The sequence below is a fragment of the Trachymyrmex cornetzi genome, unplaced genomic scaffold (assembly GCF_001594075.2).
Source record: "Trachymyrmex cornetzi isolate Tcor2-1 unplaced genomic scaffold, Tcor1.1 scaffold67, whole genome shotgun sequence".
Taxonomy (NCBI): domain Eukaryota; kingdom Metazoa; phylum Arthropoda; class Insecta; order Hymenoptera; family Formicidae; genus Trachymyrmex; species Trachymyrmex cornetzi.
In genome coordinates this window covers 450574-473662 of record NW_017299992.1, presented here as the reverse complement: position 1 = coordinate 473662, position 23089 = coordinate 450574, and the positions used below count along the sequence as shown (strand labels likewise).

At 32.8% G+C, this 23089-nt stretch overlaps 4 protein-coding genes across 8 annotated transcripts in view; 3 read left to right on the top strand and 1 right to left on the bottom strand.

Moving 5' to 3' along the window:
• brm (ATP-dependent helicase brm) overlaps positions 1–16952 on the bottom strand; it is a 31306-nt gene extending 14354 nt beyond the window's left edge. For all 4 annotated transcript variants that reach the window (XM_018517074.1, XM_018517075.1, XM_018517076.1 and 1 more), the window contains exons 1-2: positions 16793–16952; positions 15577–15895 (exon numbers count right to left, since the gene is read on the bottom strand). In XM_018517074.1, coding sequence (XP_018372576.1) covers positions 15577–15852 — 276 coding nt within the window. In that variant the 5' untranslated portion in view covers positions 15853–15895; positions 16793–16952. The remainder of the gene's footprint in view (positions 1–15576; positions 15896–16792) is intronic.
• On the top strand, positions 520–15564 carry LOC108767310 (inositol monophosphatase 2). Of its 2 annotated transcripts, XR_001940418.1 has the most exons (7): positions 520–647; positions 2438–2565; positions 2734–2996; positions 3381–3489; positions 3718–3872; positions 4324–4527; positions 15553–15564. XR_001940418.1 is itself a non-coding variant. In XM_018517079.1 (6 exons), the coding sequence occupies exons 1-6, from the start codon at positions 579–581 to the stop codon at positions 4464–4466; spliced, it is 867 nt and encodes a 288-aa protein (XP_018372581.1). In that variant the 5' UTR covers positions 520–578; the 3' UTR covers positions 4467–4748. The 2 variants fall into 2 exon arrangements, 1 of the variants encoding a protein (XP_018372581.1); XM_018517079.1 differs by lacking the exon at positions 15553–15564 and having other exon boundaries at positions 4324–4748.
• LOC108767311 (inositol monophosphatase 1) lies at positions 11009–14679 on the top strand. Its single transcript, XM_018517080.1, has 6 exons — positions 11009–11258; positions 12849–12982; positions 13203–13465; positions 13861–13966; positions 14080–14231; positions 14376–14679. The coding sequence occupies exons 1-6, from the start codon at positions 11190–11192 to the stop codon at positions 14495–14497; spliced, it is 846 nt and encodes a 281-aa protein (XP_018372582.1). The 5' UTR covers positions 11009–11189; the 3' UTR covers positions 14498–14679.
• A 761-nt stretch (positions 16953–17713) lies between the features above and the next one.
• On the top strand, positions 17714–18834 carry ND-ASHI (NADH:ubiquinone oxidoreductase subunit ASHI). The gene is made up of 4 exons (XM_018517034.1): positions 17714–17841; positions 18165–18382; positions 18462–18620; positions 18732–18834. Exons 1-4 carry the CDS (start codon positions 17748–17750, stop codon positions 18792–18794), a joined length of 534 nt encoding a protein of 177 aa, XP_018372536.1. The 5' UTR covers positions 17714–17747; the 3' UTR covers positions 18795–18834.
• The last annotated feature ends 4255 nt before the right edge of the window (positions 18835–23089 follow it).

The following is a 23089-nucleotide window of genomic DNA, read 5'->3' as shown; positions in this document are numbered from 1 at the left end:
TTTGTCGTGACAGCCAATCAGAAGTAATCAATAGAATCACTGACGCTTCAATTTGTTATCGCTATACAAGTGTTGCAAATTCTACAATAAGTATTAAATTTGCTACTTAGAATAATCTTAACTTTTTGTACAATATTAATTCAGTAAATATAGACTCTATTCAATAAATATAAATTATAATTGTATAATAAATAATGTTATTTATTACGCGAGGAACATAATATTAATATGCATAATTGTATAAAATATTATGTATTAAAAGTCAATATATATGGCGTTTTTCACTCATGTGTGCAAGGAAACCAATAAACGTGAAATTATCTCTTTCCATTATAAGGCAAACTTTCAAGTTTCTATAAAGCCTTTTAATGCCTCTTATAAGTTATGACAAGTTATCCAAACAAAATATACGCGCACGAGTTGTTTGAAATGTTGATATTTAATTATCTGCATTATTCGCGCTATTAAATATCATTAATTAGAGATAAGGATACCTATAAAATAAGACAAGTCCTCATTTAGCGGTTAGTACAGGAATTCGATTAGACATACCGGCACGTTTCTCGACGTCGGCAGTTATGTCGTGCGATCTGGACATCGCGAAGTGTTTCGATTTCGCGACAGAACTTGTATTACAAGCTGGCAAGGTGAGTCACAGCTCATGCATAAGCGGAAGGATTGCACAATTCTGGGAGATAAAACTGAATGATAAGTTGTACTATGTATATTATACATATGTAAATAAATAAATAAGGATTTGTAAAGATATAACTGAAATAATTCTTATAAGGCAGCATGTAAACATCTTGAATTAATTTCAAACAATGCACTTATAAAAAAGTTTTTTTCCTTTGTATCAGAGCTGCTCGGTCGCATCACTTTATCTCAGCTTGGCTAAAATCCCATTTTGGGCTTTTGGTGTGCACGTGTGAATGTGTGTGAGTTGTGTGTATATGTGGATGATAGCATGTTTCTCTTGTTCTACTCACTTCTTATTACTTACATTGTTAAATTCTATCTACTGGTACGCTTTGTAGCAGCAATTTTGCTAGTGCCTCACCACTTATACGCAACGTGTTATCTGTTTCACTTATATTTTTTCTCGTCAAATTTTGCAACTTTGTTACGTTGTGCATTGTAATAAAGATTAAAGATAAAAAAAATTCGACTTATGAAATTCTTACAACAGAATAAATATTTAATATTTCACATGAATCTCCCGAAGATGATTAAAAAATGTCAATACGAGTTTCACTCGCTCTTAATTTTTAGCTACATATGTTTACATTAACTATTATTTTCTTAAATATTTTTTAACTTTCTTTCTTTTTCATATAATTATTGAGGAGCAGACTTTCAAAATGCGTTTTGTCCAAAATTTGTAATTTTTAGTAAACGAGAAAGAAGGAAATAAATATGTTGAACAAGGACTCTCTCTCATCAAACAATCAAAAAACAACCAAACTCAAAGCCAATGAAAGTCAGCGCGAACGGAGGTGCGCAATAAATCTTACACAAGTAATTTTGTTAATTCATCCGATGTGATGACCTCATCTTTATTCAAAGTCTTGAAAATTTGTACATTTCGATTCTCTTTTGAATCTTCATCAGCAAACTTCTTGAACAATATTATATTTTGCGAAACGTTCAATGTAGAGTCACTCGCAGGTTGCCAAAACTGTTATCAACATGTGTCGCATTTGTCGCTCCAGATGGATTGGACGGAGTTTAAACAAAATATATAAAATGTATTACAGAATGTGTTTAATTATGAAAATAAAGACATTATCCAAGGTTTCATGATAAGATTTGGCGATCGTGTAGATAACACTTCAGTTTTGGCAACCTGCGAGTGACTCTATATTGAACGTTTCGCAAAATCTAATATGGTTCAAGAAGTTTGCTGACGAAGATTCAAAAGAGAATCGAAACGTACAAATTTTCAAGATTTTGAACAAAGATGAGGTCATCACATCGGATGGATTAACAAAATTACTTGTGTAAGATTTATTGCGCACCTTTGTTCGCGCTGACTCTCATTAGCCATGAGTTTGATTGTTTTTAGAAAGAAGGAAACTACGCACACAAGAAAACTACGCACTTTATAGAAAAGAACAATATGTCAATCAGTAGGATGTGAAATATTAAACAAAACTGCTTAACAATTGCTAAAAATGTTAAACAAATGCATTTTATTTATTTCTAGTTAAAAAACACAATGTGTTTCAAAATATCTTATGTTTTTTCAGCATATAAATTAACGATGAAAAAATGTTTTTTTAACATCTCAAAGTAGCTTATAATATAAGTCATTCAACACTGAACACTACGCTACTACCATCTCTAACTAAAAAAATTAAATTTTGGACAAAACGCATTTTGAAAGTCTGCTCCTCAATTGATATAATCATATATTTTGCATTACTTATCTGCATAGATACTTAAAAGTGGTGAGGACGAACAAATTATATATAAAAAAAATAAAGAGGATTTTGTAACCAATTATGATCAGCAAATTGAAAAACTATTTATTGATGGCTTAGCCAAAGAATTTCCCGATCACAGGTGAGATGCAACATGAACTGTAATCGCATAAAAACAGACAAACAGGAAATCATTAGATAATCAAACTTAAGTTTAATAATTAATCCTATAATATTTATCGTAAGACCGTATTATGTTCTATTAATACCTAAGGAATTAAATGTTCCGCTAAAATATCTCTTATATCAGGATTATCGCGGAAGAAACGGTATTTACAATGCAAAAAATGCCAGAATTGACAGACGCACCAACATGGTTCCTCGATCCAATTGACGGAACCATCAATTTTATGCATTCGTTGCCTTATTTCTGCATAAGCATAGCTTTGATGGTCCGCAAAGAGTTTGTTTTAGGCATTATCTACAATCCATCGAACTCAGAGTTCTACAGTGCGATAAAAGGCAAAGGCGCTTTTCTGAATGGAAAGCCGATTCACGTCTCTAATATCACTGGTAAGATATAGAAGCGACACTATCAATATCATTATTTTTTAAAATATTAATTTTCGCCGAGTTTTCACAACAATTGTTAAAGATTTTCAGAATGCTACATTTTTCATTTTGTAATTATTCTATATAATTTGCACAATCTTTGCAATCGATCATAATTGATTTCCATTATGTATCTTCCCATCTTGCAAACAATGCAAACTCAGTACTAAATATGTTCGGTTCAATAACAATTTATTTTTAACAGCAAGCTCTGGATTACCTATATTAATCACACAGTTGATTCATTCAGGGGGAAGAACCGTAATAATTTCGCGACGGGTGGGAAAAGCCACATCTGAGTGCACCTGTAAGAAGTGCATTCTCATTGCTTCAAATATTTTGCAGATCTAAAACAAGCTATGATAGGGAGTGATGTGTCAATTATAAAATACGTGAAAAAGGACAAAGACATATATACAGCCAAGCTAATCGCTTTAATTGAGGCGACGCAGACGTAAGTAAAACGTAATTATATTTCAAGATCGACAAATAATCGATGTACAGTTAACTTGAACTGGAAATTTTATAAATTCACAGAGAAATGATTAGATATGAAAAACCGCGCCTTGACCAAATCTTTTTCACTTATGTAATATATATTTACCTAGCCGTGATGTATATCTAGGCTGTGTTATATACCTATTATTCTGAAAAGGTTTCTATGCGTTTTCTATCAATTCAGTATCAGATGCATTGGATCAGCTGCACTGAGCATGGCGTACCTAGCGCGAGGTATAATAGATGTCTTACACGCGGATGGTGTTCTTAAACCTTGGGATATAGCAGCAGGAACGCTGCTTATACGCGAAGCGGGTGGAACTGTTATCGACTCGAAAGGTATGATAATGTAAATAATAAATTAATAAACACACAAATATCATATGGCTAAATTTTACTAATTTTCTGTCGCGATATGAATTGCGAGTATAGTAAAAAAAATTTTTCTCTAAAAAATTTACCTAAAAAAAAATATCTAATATTTAATTTACTGTCTAGAGAAGAAGATAAATATTAACAAAATTCAAGCTCAGAAAATTGACTTGTAAAGCAATTATAGATAAATATATTCATATTGAAATACTTTCATTATGATGAATAAAAAGACAATTATTTTGTACAAACAATTACAGAACACAGTCGGAAATTTTAGATTTAATTATCAGAATTACGCAGGGTTAAAATCAGACGATTTCTTGTAGAATAATACAAGACTTTTAATAGAGTAGTAAACGCAAAAATTGATGATGATCGATTACTGCAAAACTAATTATTATAATCATCTTCACAGGTGGTATTTATGATATTATGAAGGCAAATATTACTGCAGCGGCAAACGAAAGTCTAACACGAGAGATATTTAAAATAAACATCGATACAGATTTAAAACGCAAAGAAAAAGACTCAAAGAACCTGACGCAAGGCAATAAATAACTCACGTTAATTCATTCAAGAGCTGAGTGTATTAAACAGGAGGTGTGTTCCAGCAGCGGACGTATCTACCACGTAATACAAGGAAATTGTCTATAAAAATCAGTCTAAAGAAGTTTCTGTTAAAAAGTCCTATTGACGCACTTACAGATGTCATACTTACGAGATCAATTCGAATGTGTTAACCAATGTGTAATGTTGTAAAATGAGAATTAGCATAATTAGTTTTCTTTTTACTCTGGATCAATTTTCCCATTGTTATTACGAATAAAATTAAAATTATTGCAAAGCTTACTTAAAGCATTATCAAATTCATTATAAAATTTTAACATTCATCATATATAACGCGGTATGAAGATATTGATAATATAATAATATATGCATTTTACACACAATAATAAAATTTATTCCCCAAAATTGCATTTTATATTAAAACAATTATTTATTCTGTGACATTATCGATATTATTTTTCGTGTTAAAATTTTAGATTACACCATTTAAATTAAATTTTGGCACAATTTATGAGATTTAGTGAACACGATAATGTTAGTATCGTACTTACTGATAGGTATATAAAATCTAATATTAAAAAAAAAAGGATTGCTTTAATTTATTCTGTGCGCAATGATAAAATATTATTAAGCTGTGTCAGTGTATAAATAGAATTATTTATTCAGAAACTGGAAGGAGAAACTCGTAGGCGGCCATAATAATAAATGATCATGTATGTTATCCAAGACCACTTATTTTTTAGTGAAAAAAATTATAATACACACTTATTTATTCTCGCTAGTATGAAATTTGCGGTAGATATTAATTTAAATAATTACCATGCAATTCATCATCAAATCGACATTTAAATTATTTTTCCATTAAATAAAATTTTTTTAAAATAGTTTTCTGTCATTAGTATTCTCTACACATTTGGTAAGTTTTCTGGTTATTGAATTAATATTATTAATTATCGACTTTTAAAATAATCGATTGATTACCATAACAAAATAATCGATTGATTACCATAACATAATAAATATTCCATTATGAAAGCATCACAATATTGAATTAAAAATTAAAATAGTTTGGTAAGTTTCTGTATGCCGTCTGTCTTATAAGATGCTGACATTAGAAGATAAGGTAATAAAATTAATTATCGACGTCCTGAAAAAATCTTTCCCGATAATCTTTTTATTTACTGTGTGCGATGAATATTTATAGCTGCTGTTCGCGTGTTATAAACTTTAATTTCTTTCATTGCAATGGATGGTCTCAATGATATTTTCGATATATAATGTATATAATTTGAATGATCCTTTAAACGCATTATTGAGTTCTCGCGATGTGCACCTTTTTTAAACCATTGCAATGTATAAATAAACAATTATTATGTCACGTATGTGATGTATGTCAAGAAAAAAAATGTAAAAAAAAGTGTTGATTCCAATAAATGTTAATGTTGGATTTCGATTTAATTCTTGATAAAAGAGATAAATACATTCCAATATTTTAATTAGAATAAAAAAATATTTGCAAAAGCGTATTGAAGCAAATAGAGACATAGATGTAGGCAGAATAAAGATCGAGCCAATCATTAGGGAACATTACTTGCGCAACACAAATGTGTAAGCTGCAAGCAGAAAATCTTATAGACAATAAACGTAGGAAATGATAGAAATCCCGAATCAAAAAAATATTGTGAAATAATAATAAAATTCTAGAGATAATTCTCAATAATATCAACTTAGAAAATATTTATGTAATCAATAACGTTGTCTATTAATAAGTTAAGCAAAAAAATTAGTATAATTATAGATCAAGTCTCTCGAGAGATTCTTCTAAGAAATATTTCAGATTTTCTAGAAATACATATTTTTTACTAGAGTAATCCTTATTTTTCTAGTAAATTCAAAATAATCACAAACATTAATGAAATAAACATTACAAACAAGCCATAAGATAAAATAGATATATACATTGCAGAGCAAATATAAGTTTAAGTAAGCTTAAGCTATAGCATATGCAAAAACGTAAAGCAGTAAGATGTAAGAAGTAAGTAAATTAGCCAAAAGAAAATGGCACAATAGAAACCGTAAGGCCAGTAACGAATTCAATGTTACGATTTCCTTATGGTTTACGTCTTACTGTCTTACATTTTTGTATGTGCCATGGGCTTTATGCCTTGTGAATTATTACAAACACTTTATGATTGAGTCGAGTAACACAATCAAAAATAGACTAGATTCAAACTTTATATTATAATTTATGCCTGACCACTAAACCACTCGAGGACGTGAAACTTGTAACACCTGCAGTTCCTATCGTGGAAATTAACGCAAAATTTGCATATCTTATTACGACTTTATATCGCTATCTACCATCGCAAGTGAATCGCACACACACAATAGCTGTCGTACTATTTGAGATATCTCCCGAATCACTGCGAAGGATAGTATTATTAAAAATTCGTAATTTTTTAAATCGTTTAGAAAGAGGTTTTAAACATCGTGTGGGAAATAAACCAGCGAGATAGCGTTGATCATTCCATCCTCTTTATAAAACAATCGCGTCGTCGGGAGGCATCTCACATCATTGTGGTGAATGGCAGGTGCGTGCAATTAAGTACATCTCAGACGGAATATAAAATCAAGGTCTATTTTAGAATGGCATTATTCTTATCTCATAAAGCAGACAAGACGGTATAGTCTTGAATAGACATCATCAAATCTCAAAATACATTATTTACATCCAGTTTTATTAGCTCATCATTACAAAAATCAACGTGACGTGTTAGTTAAAGGATTTAGATCACGATACCGCAATCAAAGATATCATATGTGTATAACGAATGGGCAAATTGGTAGTTTCCATTTATCAAATATTTTCTTCTGTTGACGAGTAGCAGCAGTTAAAAATTTATAATCTTTAAATAACTTCTCAAGGAGTTAAAGCTCTCGAGGTAAAAACTTGATAGACTGCGCTGATCGTTGTTCTTGGATCGTACCTCCTGCTGCAGGCGCGACCGATTCTGAGTGAAAAAGCACGAGGTGCAGACACGGGCGACACAGTGCTAGCTCGCGCCTTTTGCCGACGAGGTCGAAACAGACGCACGTTTGCGCGTTCACCAGGTTGTACGGAAATGGCACGATACGCCGAGGACGTGTACTACGAAACTGCTATTAAACTGACGCGCGAGGCTGCCCAGGTGAGCATACATCGCAAGAACGATCTCATCTTCGATAAGAATGAATGTTCCACGTGGTCATCGAACAAAACATCAATGGACTGAATGAACTAAAAATACGTATTAAGCGATATCATTGAGACGATCGCTTATCAACCGGTACAACATTGGGAAAACATTGCTTTATATATGCTTCCATGGTTACATATTTGAGGATGACGTAAACGGAAAGAATGTGACTTTATAATGTCAGATGTGAAATCTTCTTTCAGATAATTTTAAAAGTCGAGTGTGTTATGTATCATAGAAATGTCTACATCTAAAACATTTTACAAATTTATGCTATTTGTCATCCTATTCTTTCGTCATCTCCGTAACATTATAATAAAACTTCTATAAAATTAGAAATCAATTCCTAGAAAGATATCAGAAGCGACGTAGTTTACTACTAATAGGAATATAATAATTATTTGTAAATAATAAAAGAAATCTTGGCGATAGTTTTTATGAATTTTTATTCATTTTGTAAGCGGCAAAATTAATCAATTAAAATTAATTTACACTGTATAATTTTATCAAAAACAATAAATATCAAAGGTCATTCAATTAGCAATTATTTGTCACGTCTCAAAAATTGAATTAAAGAAAATAAAGAGAACATCTTAATGACGTCATAATCTATATATATTAGTGATAAATTCAATAATCCTTTCAAATTTTTTAACGATTAGAGCGATAAACAAATCTATTCTGCGCTGTGAATAATTTTTCCGTACTCAAACAGGAAAAATCAAATTCGCCGTGCAAATTGTGAAATACCATAAATCAAGCGATCTCTAGCATAAATCTTTACACAATTATACGCATCTCTAGTATAAATTGTACATTTTCGAAATGTGGAAAAAACATTTATCTCATGAACATAATAACCGTTTTATCTCATGTTTTTATCTTTTTTGTTTATCTTATTTTTTATCTTTTATTTGTGTATTCAACAATCTTTCAATTATTTTGTAATACATATTAAATATTAAGTATTGCTTAAGATTCTGCGAGATTCTATCAACGGTTTCAAACATATCAAAGAGAAATTAGGCGATTGGGACCTCGTCACCGAATACGACCGACAGATAGAGGATACAATAATCGGCGGACTCAAACGAGCATTTTCAAACCACAGGTAGTAGACATTTCTCAAACAACACCGTATCATTTGACAAAAAGCAAACATTACACGAGTATAGAAAATTAATCCAACTATACGATCAGGTTTATCGCAGAGGAATCGACTGGCAAAGACCTACCAGAATTAACTGACGCTCCTACGTGGATCATAGATCCCATCGATGGAACCACCAACTTCATCCACGGATTCCCGCACACATGTGTGGTCATCGGTTTAGCCGTTAAAAAAGAAATGGTCCTTGGTATCGTGTACAATCCAATTCTCGAGCAGCTATTTACGGCTAGAAAAGGAAGGGGCGCGTTTTTGAACGGAAAGCCGATTCAGGTGTCTAAAATACAAGGTAACAAATTAGTCTCTGTAATTTGATTGATAAGATATGCGATGTGGACAAAACGTCAAGAATGTGGAGGATGACATATGATACTTTTCTGCGCAGTAACAGAATCTGCTCTAACCAGTTCCACATATCTGAAGGTCTCAGACTAAAAGAGATAATGTAATAGTTTTGTATTAATATTGAAAGTAGGACAATCAACGTCCTCCTGCTGTTAGAAAATATAAAAGATATATAGATGTATCGTATCTCAGGTTATTCGCCTCTTTACCTTCAAGTTAAAGAATGACATATATTATAGATCGACTCTTGCTAACAGTTGCATTGCAACACGCTAATTGTAAGTGCGTGGCGGTAATGATCTAGAGAAATCATAACTACACTTTAAAAATACATCACAAGGATAAAATTAGAAAGCGTCATTGTGTATGAACGTTACTTATTTCGCAAATGTTAACTTTATATATATATATATATATATATCGAAATTTCGCAGAATTATCGAAAGCTTTGGTCTGCATGGAATCGGGCTTCATAAAGGTAGATGATCTACGGGAGAAGACGGTGGAGAGGATCCAAACCATCGTCAAAGCGGCTCAGGGGTAAGTCTTAGAAGCAAGTTTGTAACAACGAGATTTTAACTTGTACTGTCTTCTTGCGCTATTTACTTCACCTTGAAGTATTCGCACTCTCGGTGTGGCGGCATTAACGTTATGTTACATCGCGCTTGGAATCGTGGAGGCCTATTACATCGAAGGTCCTGGTATTTCGACGTGGGATATAGCCGCGGCATCATTGATTATTTCAGAAGCTGGAGGCGTCGTCGTGGACCGCATAACAGGTTATTATAACTTATATGATCATACTCTGCATTGTCGTTTAAATTAACAGTCGCAACGGTAATACTAATAATAAAACGTGGCCGCATTTAAAAAAAAGACCTAAAAATTTCATGAAAAATAACTATAGTGCGTAAGAGCAATTTATTTACGCTTATTTTTATCTGTACGACTTTGTGCTGTGTTCCAATCACCAATTACCACGTTTTGCATTTCGTTACGCTCCAATGACTACTATACTGACTAATCCTTCGTCCTTTTTTTCTTATTTCAGGTAAACCGATCGATATCATGAAGCCACGTGCGGTAGCGGCGTGCAACGAAGGAATCGCTCGCGACGTTGTTAGGCTCATCCGCGAAGCTGATCATCGTGTAGACATGAGAACAAAATTCGAATTAAATCATGCAGAAAGTAATACACTTAATCCTTACAAAGGAATATTATTAATTAGAAAATGAAGTAGAAATATATTACCTGATTTATGTGAACATAAAGTAGATATTAATAAATCCATCTAAACTGAATAAAATGATTTATTTCCTCACAACCTCATGTTCTCGATCATGTTTCTGCAAACATAGATTTCCTCGAGGCTATAAATAGCCAATTAAAAAAGATAGGTAATTACATATTAACGCAAGAATGGAACATTCCATAATTATGCTCACAATTAAAAATATACAAAAGAAGTGATTTGACGATCTGTTTCCTTCCACTACGTTTATCTAATGATCGCTAACGAGTAAGGGTTTAAAGTTTAATGCAATCCCCGCAGGGAAAATCCATAGACTAGGATGTGTCACCTAATTATAGAACCTATTGACGAATGCAAGAAGGAGAAAAATACCGCGGTGTTCACGGAAAGTACGTAAAACCGTGATGAGGATATAGACCCCAGATTCGCATGTGCGTAATCAACTACCTTCCAGTCTACGCTCTGACGTCATATCGCGGACGGAATAAAACTTTCGCGATCATCGGCCGTAAGATAAGTTTCGGCCGTTCCTACCTCCAACGTTCATTCGTGCATCCGATCTGGCACGTTGACAGTCGGAGTAGTCTCACGCATATATCAGTCAGTCAGCGCCACCGAAAAGACGAGTACAGTTTACGAAACAGTTGTGTAAGTGTGAAGACTGTGATCATTTTTCATTCGCGTACTAGAGGGACAGAGACGATTGGGGAAGATGTACGAGCTAAATAATTTTGACGAATACTACAGAATCGCTGAAGAATTGGTCTTGTATGCAGGAAAGGTATGTTATTATTCAAAAAAAAATATGATAAGGGACAAGTACTTACATTTCGAGATAGTGCGATATCTAGATAGATGCTCATAGATAGCTGCCAAGTCACGCGAGATATTATAAGATTGATTCAACCTGGTTAATATTTGTTTAGTAAACAAATGTAAAATTTCAATGCAAATAAGATAATTGAATTATCAAACACTGAGTTTGAGAGTTTCAGTAATGTTACGTATTAAATGTAATTTTTTCAGTTATAAATTTTCTGATTTATAAAATTATATTATTTGCCACTATTACACCGTGTAAAAAAAATAATTTTTTCTTCACATACACCATCGGTTAAAAATTTTTATATAAACGGTCACGTGAACATCTTGACTTCAATTGTGTCTCAATAACATGCATTAGCAAATGTTCAATAAATAACATTTTTACATTTTTAAAGCTATTAACTCTCTACTTATGTACTTAAGTATATTGCTATATATGTGCCAATTTTATAATGACTTCAATTATTTTGCCTATATTTCATCACAATGCCAACATTAGTTTTTAGCTTTGCATTGGTAGACCTGTACAAATATATTCAAATATTTTTCAATTGTTATATGATGCAGGGCACATAAATATCTCCAGAAATATAATAATTAAAATTATTTGTTATTTAGAAAACCGGAAGAGTGTATTTTGCAAATGTATAAGAATTGGTTTACTCGTAAACTCTTTGATTATTTTTCAAGATATAAAAAGAAATCGAGATTGTGAAACATGAGCTGTTGTTAATGCTTTTCATATAGAAAGATTTTCCGTTCGTTAAATAATAAAGAAAATGTAGATCCCGAAGTCAATAATTCAAGATATCAACAAATGTTTTCACAAGACGAATGCTAATTTTAGTAGTGTAAAAAAACTTTTAATCAACAGTATACGAAAAAATCAAAATATCATTTAAAGATAAAATGTACCATAAATGTGCGTATCGTTCCATGATATTTTAAGTTGTATTTTTATGCACGTTTAAAGTTTTTAGAGGAGATTTTCGGCCGCAATACAAGATAAAATTATACAATTATCAGAAAATCGTGTATTTTCATGTAAAATTGGCAGCTAAATTTAAAAATAATAAAATTAAAGATTGAAATACACAAAAATGATAAAAAATATATTTTTAGTCAGAGTCTAAATTTTTTTTAATGCAGTTATCTTTTTCATTAATATTCACAAAAAAAAATGTGGAGAGGAAAAAAGGAGAAATGTGAGTTTTAACTAAAAAAATATTTGTTTCTATTATATTTCTTTTCTCCAATCTTTAATTTTATCATTTCCCGATTCAGTAACCAATTTTATATAGAAATACATGATTTTTAGACAAAATTTAAAGCTAAACTATAAAGACATGCAATACAAAAAAAATTAGAAAAAGTAGTAACAAATTATGGTATTATTGCTAAAGAAAACCAAATTTCAAATTAACTGTCAAAAAAAATTCGATTATGGAATGTTCGTAAATAGTTAATAATTTTCACTAATAAAAATATTATCTCGAATACAAGAATTTACACAAAATGTATTGAAAGAGAATTTCACTCTTTGTAGATAATAGAAGATGGAATCAATAGCAGAAAGAATATCAAAAGTAAGGGAATTGACTGGGACCTTGTTACAGAATATGATCGCAAAATAGAGGATAAATTAATAAAACAATTATCGATACAGTTTCCATCGCACAAGTAAGTTATTATTTTCTAAATTCTTTGAAGTGGAATCTCACTCTAAAAAGTGAAAATTTAATCAGTCTTGAAAAAGAGTGGCTCAATTTTCAATCTTAAGAGTGAGATTTCACTTTTTTGAGTGACAATTCACTCTAAATGTTTTAGAGAGTGTGATTAATGGTCAACTGCTAACAACAAGTCAGTAACGAGGTGGTTATAACAAGATTTAATCTTTCAGGTTTATTGGAGAAGAAACAGCAGCAAAGGAAGGCTGTCTACCTCAACTAACCAATGACCCTACGTGGATAATAGACCCGATAGACGGTACTACTAACTTTGTACACCGTTTTCCACATACATGCATCTCCTTAGCGCTACTAGTAAACAAAAAGGTGGAAATCGGGATAATATACAATCCTCTTATGGGACAATTCTTTTCGGCGAGGAGACACTGCGGTGCCTTCCTTAATGGAAAGCCCATAAAAACTTCTGACATGAGAGGTAACTAGTTTTATACACTTAAAATATGTTCATATTCGAAACATACACACAATAGCATGATTCATGAAGCATGTAATACCATAGACACACATCAATCTAATTTATTACACGTGTTACTATATCATGGTGGCCTTGCTGAAAATGAGTGTAAGAAATTCATTATTTTACGGTCCAGTGGAAGGTTATCCAATACCCATTAAAATCGCAGACTGAGCGGTTTTAATAGACATCAGAGTTAATGTTGTGTCCTTCATAAAGCAATTACTTTAAAACGTGGTGTTACAGCTACAATCTATCTGTTTGCTTTATCCATCCAAATAATTACTTCACTTTCACACGTAAGAAATACTTAAAAATATATATATAATTATATATAATACGTCTATTTTTTCCAGACATATCTCAATCATTAGTGGCTATGGAACCATGGCTCGCAAAGGATCCTCAGTATTTAGCTAGTGTATATAGTAGAATGCACGCTTTTGTACAAGGAACTCATGGGTAATATATTTTTTGAAGATATTTTAAAATATTCTTTAAAATATTTTAAACGTATAATAATGTATATAACAATTAGTTCAAAAACTATTAATAATAAATTGCTTCTCTTTCAGAATAAGGTCACTAGGTACAGCAGCGCTCACGTTGTGCTACGTAGCAATGGGAGCTGTGGAGGCATATCATATTGAAGGTATCGATGCTTGGGATGTTGCAGCAGGGAAATTAATAATCGAAGAAGCAGGTGGAGTTGTGATAGATACCGATGGTAAATATGACTCTTTTGTCATTAACACTTAATCTCACATTATTACAAATTTATTTTTCCATTTAGTCCAACTTCAAAACTCTCAATAAATTTTTTTTATTATATAAAAAAAATTCTGTTAATATCAAAAATTATCATTTACAGGGGGAGAACTAGATTTAATGACTCCAAAGGTTATAGCGGCATGCAATCAGCAAATTGCACAACAGCTTGTAGATCTTATTAAGAAAGCCGATTGCGAGATACTAAACAAAAATTTAAATTAATTATACCGATACTATATGTAGTGCTCGTTAAATGTCATATTATAACAACGCATATATATGCAGACTTAAAAACACAGTATTATTAAACGTGACTTAAGGCTGCATTAAATTTACAAAAGATTGTATTTTTAGGACTGATATAGCTTGTACTTTTCTCTGCACTGATAGTTACTGTATATTTCAGTAATTGTATTGTATTAAAATTAATAAGTGTTCACAATGTTAATAATAAATAAATATTGTATTTGTAAATCGACTCTTTCAATTTTTAATGCAATCAATGCCATAATAAAAATATTTCTCTCATATTTCATAACCTGTACATATACAACTATTACAAATAATAATAGTGAATTCAGTTACTCGCACAACACTAAATTAGTGTACATAAAAAAAACTGCTTTATATAAAATATCTAAATACAGTGGCATAATATAATGAATTTTGATAATGAAATAATACATATACATTCTGTTAAATAACGTAACAAAATCATTGAATATTTAAATATTTATATTTCCGTTGACCACATAGAATTTTGCATCCTCCGTCAGCAGACTTTGATCTTTGAACTTCAGTATAGATTTTTATATTTTTCCAGACTGTATAAAAATCTAAAAAAAATTCTTGCATACTTGTAAAAACTTTAACAACGAGCTTTTATTATTATAAAATTTCGATTGTGTTCTACTGATTTTTTTACACATTTAAATTTATCTGCTAGACTTTACAACTGAAATATTGACTGTACCTTCAAAGTCCTATTTGACAAGTGAAAAGTTAAAATATTTATATGTTTTTATAATTAACTTTTCTAATTTCATGCATAGTAGCTTTTAACATGCATTAATTTAGTGTAATGCAAGTCATCAAATTCTGCTATAACTAAAGTCTGATTTTCCATTTTCTGATTAACTTGCGGTTAGGCTTAACCTGATGTTTTATCCAATGAGTGTTATCTATGATGATAGCAAGATTAAAGCTCATAATAAAATATGAAGTAAAATTCAATCACAAGTTAACCGGATAATAAAAAATTAGGCTTAAGAGCATAGATATAATTATCACGGTAATCATACCTGGGGACCCATATTCGGTGGCATTTGCTGTGGATGAGGTGGATAACTCTGTTGTTGGGGTGGCGGTTGTTGTGGTGGTTGCGACATGGGTGGTCCACCTGGCGGTATGGGTGGGCCACCTTGATAACCCTGCGTCGGACTATGAGGATGATGCTGCGGCGGTCCCATTGGACTGCCTTGTGCATTAGATGGGGATGGTGCCTGTTGTGGAGGTCCCATGGGACTAGGTGCTTGTGGTGGTGGCATAGGTGAAGATTGTGGCGAAGGACTCGCCATATTATTATGTTCAAAAGGTTCCAGTTTATCTGAGGCTTACTTCCTGAAAATATTACAACAAAATACAAATGTAAGAACCAGTTCTAAATTCTCTTTCATGACTACCTACTTCAAAAATTTCTATTATCTCTTCTACTTCAAAGAATTTGGAGAATAGAGTATCTGTTTTCTGTAACTGAACTAGCGTACACTTTTGGAACTTAAAGTGAGATAGATATACGTTTGATATTTGTTTAAAGCGAGAAAGGGAGTTCTAGAACAGTTTAGTGCAGGAACAGAAAACAGACCATATATTAGCGCACAATAAAATAGCTGCTATACACTAAAATTAGCAAAGTTAAATGTAAATGTATATACATATTGTAAACAATTAAATACCTAAGAATAATACTGTTACATTATTTAACAAATATTATTTCATTGTCAAAGTTGATTATATTATGCCACTGCATTTAGATACATAAAGCAGCCTTTAGTGTGCACTAATCCATTCCACTGTAGCGCAAGTGACCGAATTCACCATTAATTAAGTGTGCAAAGTGCAACTGTACAGTTCAAATATTTCAAATAGATGCACTTAAATATGAGATAATCTCTCATTATAAAAAATACAAACTCAAGAGAGTTCAAGAGAGTTTTTGTATCCGAGAGGTCTACAACAGAACATATTCTATACACCTCTCTCTTTCCCTCTATCTATCTATTTCTCATCTCTCGATGCCGAAGGCAGAATTGTATTAAACTCGAAAAGAGCAAGCAAGATAACGCAACGCGCTCGAGAACACTGTGCCGATCGCTCGTCTAACTCATCGGACAGAAAATACGGTTTCGTAATCAGTAACGAAGCCAGAAGGTAAACCGGAGCTGACGAAGCGCGGTGTTCTCTACGGTGCGCGCATCCCGTTGCCAATGGTGCCGCCCATCTCAGGGTTCTACGTACCGTTCCGGGCTCCACGTAATCACAACGGACACCCTGGAATCATTTCCGCGTATGTCACTGCACGCGTACACTTCTTATCAGAGATACGAGAACACACGAAACCTACGCTGTGCCAAACGACTCCAAGAAACGCACGCTGTCGGCCATATTTCCACTCTCTCGCCGAGTCGCCGTAGCGGCAGAACGCTGAGGTTCGTCGTTCGCCAGCCAATCGCCGAACATGGCGATCGCAACGCTTCCGCAGCGAACCGCAGCGAGTCGAGAGGTACGTTCCGTATCGCGCATGATGTCCATGATGCCATCCATTGTCCTTGTTTAACGTTTGGTGAGCAACAAGGATAAACGATGCATTATGCGCATCATGCGAGAAACGGAACGCACCCAAAAAGTGCGTCGTTCGCACGTTCGCACGAACAAACGCGAACGACGCGAACCAAGTGTAATGGAAAATGGAATATTCCTCAATAAAAATATCCGTCGCGACATGCATATTTTCGCATAGATTTCGAGCGAAACAGCGTTGATCAAATAACCGACAAATTAATTTTCTTTACGTATATATAATTATATACAATCATATAAAATTATATGTAATTATATACAAAATTGACATATTTTATGTACAATTACATATAATTATATATAAAATATGTTCATATATATATTTTTTTTTTCCCGGGATCGTAATATTCGTAATAAAAATGCAGCTATTTGAAACACGGCGTGGTTTATCGAGCTGTGTTGTAGACAATACGTATATTCGTGCATCCTGAAAATATTCCAACGAAAAATGACTCGTCGAATCGATGTTGATTCGACATCGAATTGATTTCACATCAATTTGACATCAAATTGACGGTCATTTCTTCCTGGGATCCGTTCAAATTTGAAGTCCAAGATGGAGTAGAAAGTGTAGAAACCAGAAAGGCTTTAGAACGCACTCTAGAACAACAAAATGGCTCTAACCAGAGAGTCTGGTAGGCTGTCAATTCAACTGTTGAAAAATAAAGCGTGTTTGTACACTGCAGTGAGATGTTATTCCGACAAACGTAAGTAACTATACATATCATTTTCAATTTGTTTCTCATCATATTTTATATAAATAAAGTTGCTGCTCCACCAAGGACTGTGACGAGGTTAGGATTGCTGTTATTATATAATTAAATTATTATTATTAATTATTATTACTATTAATTGTTATTATTATTATTTATTATTGTTAAATTATTGTTTCACATTCAGTAAAATACACAGCGAAATCTAACATACAGACGCATTGGAAAAATGTATAAAAACATGTTGAATATTGATTTGTCTTGTAATAATTTTATGTAGCAAGGATAAAACTAATTGATACTGTGTTTGTCGTCAGCACATCCATGGAACTACCTCTGGCAGCCAAAAAAATATATAGAAAAGGAACATGACAAGATTGCCGAGAAATATCACTTGCATCCTAAGGAATATGAACCTAATCCTCCTGAGGAATACCTTGGCGACTACCCGAAACTACCCATGATAGGACCGGCTGCTAAAGACCCATACTATCCGTATGACATACCGATATTTAGGAAAAATTATCATGAAACGGTGAGATTGCATATATAAAAGATTTTTGAAATTTATTTATGATATTCTTAAATATATCTCTTTTGTTTCCTCCTTTTAGCTACACGCTAATTTTGAAATTATGGGTGAAGACCGTTTCAGTTATGGTTATAACTACAGAATTAATCCATATGTGGGATCTGCAATATGGCTTGCAACTATACTTGCTTTTGCTGGACTCACTTACTTGGTGAATCCTTATCCAGTTGTTCAAATAAGGGTCAGTACTCCAAATAGTATTTTTTTATATCAATGGCTACATTCAGCAGAGAAAACTAATCAGTGATTGGTTTAATTAGATATTTTAATACTCTAGCAATATATGTTTTAGCTGGAGAAACAGTTTCCTAAGAAGGAAGTAGTACACTATTCATTTGAACCAGCAGATTCGTGAAAATAGGACAAGCAGCCTCGAGTAAATATAATAGATATATATATGAAAAACAGCAGTTTGGTATAATGTATAAATATATATGAGTCGTAATACATACATATATATGGATAGTATTTATACTACACATATATGTCTTTGTTGTATTATCAGGAGACGCGGTAGTGTCTCCGGCCATGTTCAATAATATTTTTGCAACATTTTTCGACACTTGTTATAACTTCAGTTTCTCTCTCTTTCTCTCTCTCGTCTTTCTCTATTTGTATTATAGTCTACAAACTGTATTGTATGAAAAAGCAATAAATTGCTAATTGATCTTATCATGATTAAATAGTTCCTATATGTACAACTCTTAATCCTGATTTCATAATAATTAATAAAATATAAACAACTGCTGATATTTTCTAATTTCTAATAAAGCACATTTGCAAGTAAAAATTGCAAAGTTTAAAATTTAATTGATGAAATGATATTTAAAAGATTAAAAAATTTTGTTAAGGGTGTACTTTCGAAAAGGTAAACCTCCCGATTTCCTTCTCGATTGGTATACTATTGTATTTTGATGCCCTAATTGCGAATATGATCATGAAAATTACCAACAAGATCATTTTCAAAGTCAAATATTTAAAAAACGATTTTAATCTATACTACTGTATTTTTGTGTGCTAATTACAAATATGATCATGGAAATTACCGACAAGGTCATTTTTACGGTTAAATATACTTTCCACGCGAAGTAACTCTTACCCCCCCCCCCCCCTTCCCCTTGCGAAGGGGCGTACGATTTTCTACGCAAAAAGCGTGAAAAATGTGAAAAAAATCGTTTTTTAAATATTGAAAATGATCTTGTCGATAGTTTTCACGATCATATTCGTAATCAAAGACATCAAAATACAGTAGTATACCAATCGAGAAAAAAATCGAAGGATTCACCTTTTCGAAAGTACATTCAATGTTACATATTACATAGATAGACATCACACATGTAAACAGTTATAAATCTTTGGTTCTCCAGGTTCTCCAGTACAGTGATTTCTCTTTGTTTGCTTCTATTGAGATAAGCAAGAACGCACTTGGCTACAAAACTGCAAAAATACCATCGACTAACACATTTTTATTTCATTTCTTCGTACATTCATTACAAAGAAAGCAATAACATTTGATCCAAAACTCTTTACGCACACAAATCGTCCGTAATACAAAGGAAAGAGGAAAAATATATATCTGCGTAAGATATACAAGTTTCGCGAAGTGACATTAATTGCGTCGACATGGAAAGATCGTCCGAATACAAATTGTATCCTTCGTACCCGTGAAGTACACGTCGCGATGTATGGACCGTACTAAAAAATACAGATAGAAAAATATGACGATAGGCTACGGAATAAAGTTATACATATGATGAAAACGCGTGTGAGCATGATGTATATTTCATCCGTGTGTCTCTGTTGAAACTTGCCACGGCTATATCGTTACAGTCAAGAGGGACGTCGTGGTGACACTTAGTAATATCACGTACTTATTTGATATGCTTAATCAATTGTTCGCTTCCGTTTTTTTTTCTCGACAATTGTATATACCTCGTTATGGTGCACAGTTTCGTAAATCCTTACGAATGATACATATATATTCCGTAAAATATTGAATGGTGCTCCGTCGCCACATGTTCGCCTTCCTCTCAACACGTTTAAACGGTTTAAAAAGTACGCCCTGTATGCTTCTGAGAGATATACGAATATTGAATATACGCGTTATCACGAGTATACAAAGATTCAACGCCGTCAATTGGAAAGCGATCGAGGAGAACGTGTCTCGATCGGATCCCTTCTTGCATCGCGGTATATGATGTACATTTTAATAAATTCCAAGAGTTGCAATCCCATTGTCGCCTGGTGCGAAGTAGCTGTATTCATATGACACCGAGCCCGAAGGGAATTACCTGTTAAATGCAGCGAGATATTGCTTATATTCAAAATGTGAGCGCTTGAAACATCGACTTTATTATACCGCTATACTTTCTCTTTCGTTTCTCTTTTTACGTTCCGATTGAATTGCTAATTTCTTTATTGACTATTGTTCCACGGAGACGTCCGGATACTGGACGCAAACTTAGATCTGTATCCTCCACGTTGGATTGTATGCGCACCTTGAAAAGTCACTTCTTTCAGATTATAATTAACTTTATACTTTTAATTAAAACACCTCTCAACGCAGTTAACAATCGTGATTTTTTGAAATGCACGTAATTTGTTTCCTCTGCACTCTGCGTGTATGTCTGTTTACAGGATGTTTTAGAAATAAGCGGCAAAATTTTAGGAGCATATTCTATTTATAATAAGAACGAGAAAAAGATCATATGTATATACATACATATATGAATGTGAGTTGGAAAACATTTTTTCTGAAAATATATAAGTTTTAATATTTTTTTCTTAATTTTTCTTCACTGTCATTTTAAGTCTCCCTGACATTGACGATCAAGAAAATTGTTCCGACTTGTCCATCAAAGAAGAGCTGGATTTAAGGACCCTTTTATTTTAAATTTCCCTGTTCACAGCGAGATCCTGGGAAATAATAATCAGAGTGATTTCCTATTGCCTTCTCTGCTTTCCAAATTATAAATACTTGTTGTTTATCGTAAAAATTGTCAGAGATTGTTAGAACATCTTTCTTTCGCAATAATATATACATCTTATGTACTATCATTCAAAATATTAAAAAATTTTTTATTTTATCAAACGCGAAACGATATAATTTTTGAGAATTTCCACTGCAGAGAGAGTAACAAGAGCATCGAGTTTTAAAATGTTCTTATAAATAAAAATCCAAAGAATTTAAACCGGCAAGAATTTATAACGTGCGAATCATGCAATGATCCTCATTTACCAATCCGATTGGTATAATTATTATCAAAAAATTCTGCTATAAATAAAAAACATAATTTGGACAGGAAGCGTTTCTCAATTCATGTTTATATGATTTTTTTCATTCTTATAATAAGCTAAAATATGCTAAAGGCGATTTATTTCTAAAACATCCTGTATAAATATATATATGTATATATAACAAAAAATTTATGTTACGATCGTTATCGTGTTTACAATTACACGATATAAGCAATTGAATCAATTTCTGGACCATTGAAGTTGTATTATTATAGACACTATTTTAATACACACATCTTACTCACTTTCTTCTTCTTTCTCTAATAATTACCGTTCTATAAGTAGCGTTTTACGGATATGTCATCTTTATCGCTGCGCAATAAATACAAAACATAAATCAATGAAAAGCGTCAATACGTACTTCTATGTATGCGTGATATTTCCTAAATATTTACCGTGAGATCTACGCGAGTGCAAAGTTACATACATGTAATCTTTCGACGAAGGACTTGGTAAAACACATCGATAGCGATTATTACTTATTTCAGTTTACTTATTCGGTATTCGCTACGGACGAAGACCGGCCGAAAACGACGCGGGACATCGTTCAAAGAGTACGGATTCCGCGCTCTTTGCCCGCGACGGTTTGCGTGGGTTCCTCGTTTTATTACCTTCCACTTCGACGATACACGCAGAAAAACGTTAATCCATTTGTTCGGCGAGAGTTATTTGATTCGATTCCATCAGAGTTTCGAGCCGCGCGCAAAATACACGCCCGGTCGAAAAGAAAAAGGGAAGCCCAACACGCAACGGGAGGGAGGGCCAAACAATTCCGACGCAAGCCCGTTTTCCGACGTGGAAAAACCTTTGTTTTTTTTCTTTAGAACTTTAAACGCTGAAATGTACGTTGAGATATTGACAACGCGGTTCGTTTCGTATTGTTAGACTAGATTAACAACACATACATATATATACACAATGCAATAAATATTTTACGATTGAATCCTCGAGAGTTTATAAATAAACCTCGCCTTAGAGTCCGAGTATATGCAATAAATTACACGTATTCGTAACTTTAAAGTTAACAGCGATTGCTCTTTAGAGTCCATTTCCGTTACAGACTGTTCCCCCGAAGCTAAAAACATTTAGCAAACGATAGAAAAAGAAGATACAGCCACGTTACTCGCCTATTCTAGTTTATAGTCGTGTATCGAGCGCGAGAAGAAAGCAATTGCAGTAATTGTTCCTCCGTTCTTCTTGGCAATTCAATTTCCTATACTCGCGAAGCAGCTTAATTGGCCTATCTAAATTGATAAATCGAGTCTAATTTCTTCGTTGCACATTTAATGGATCATCTCACTCGTATTTTGGTAATACAGTACTTAAAATTATATATTTACTTTATATATATAT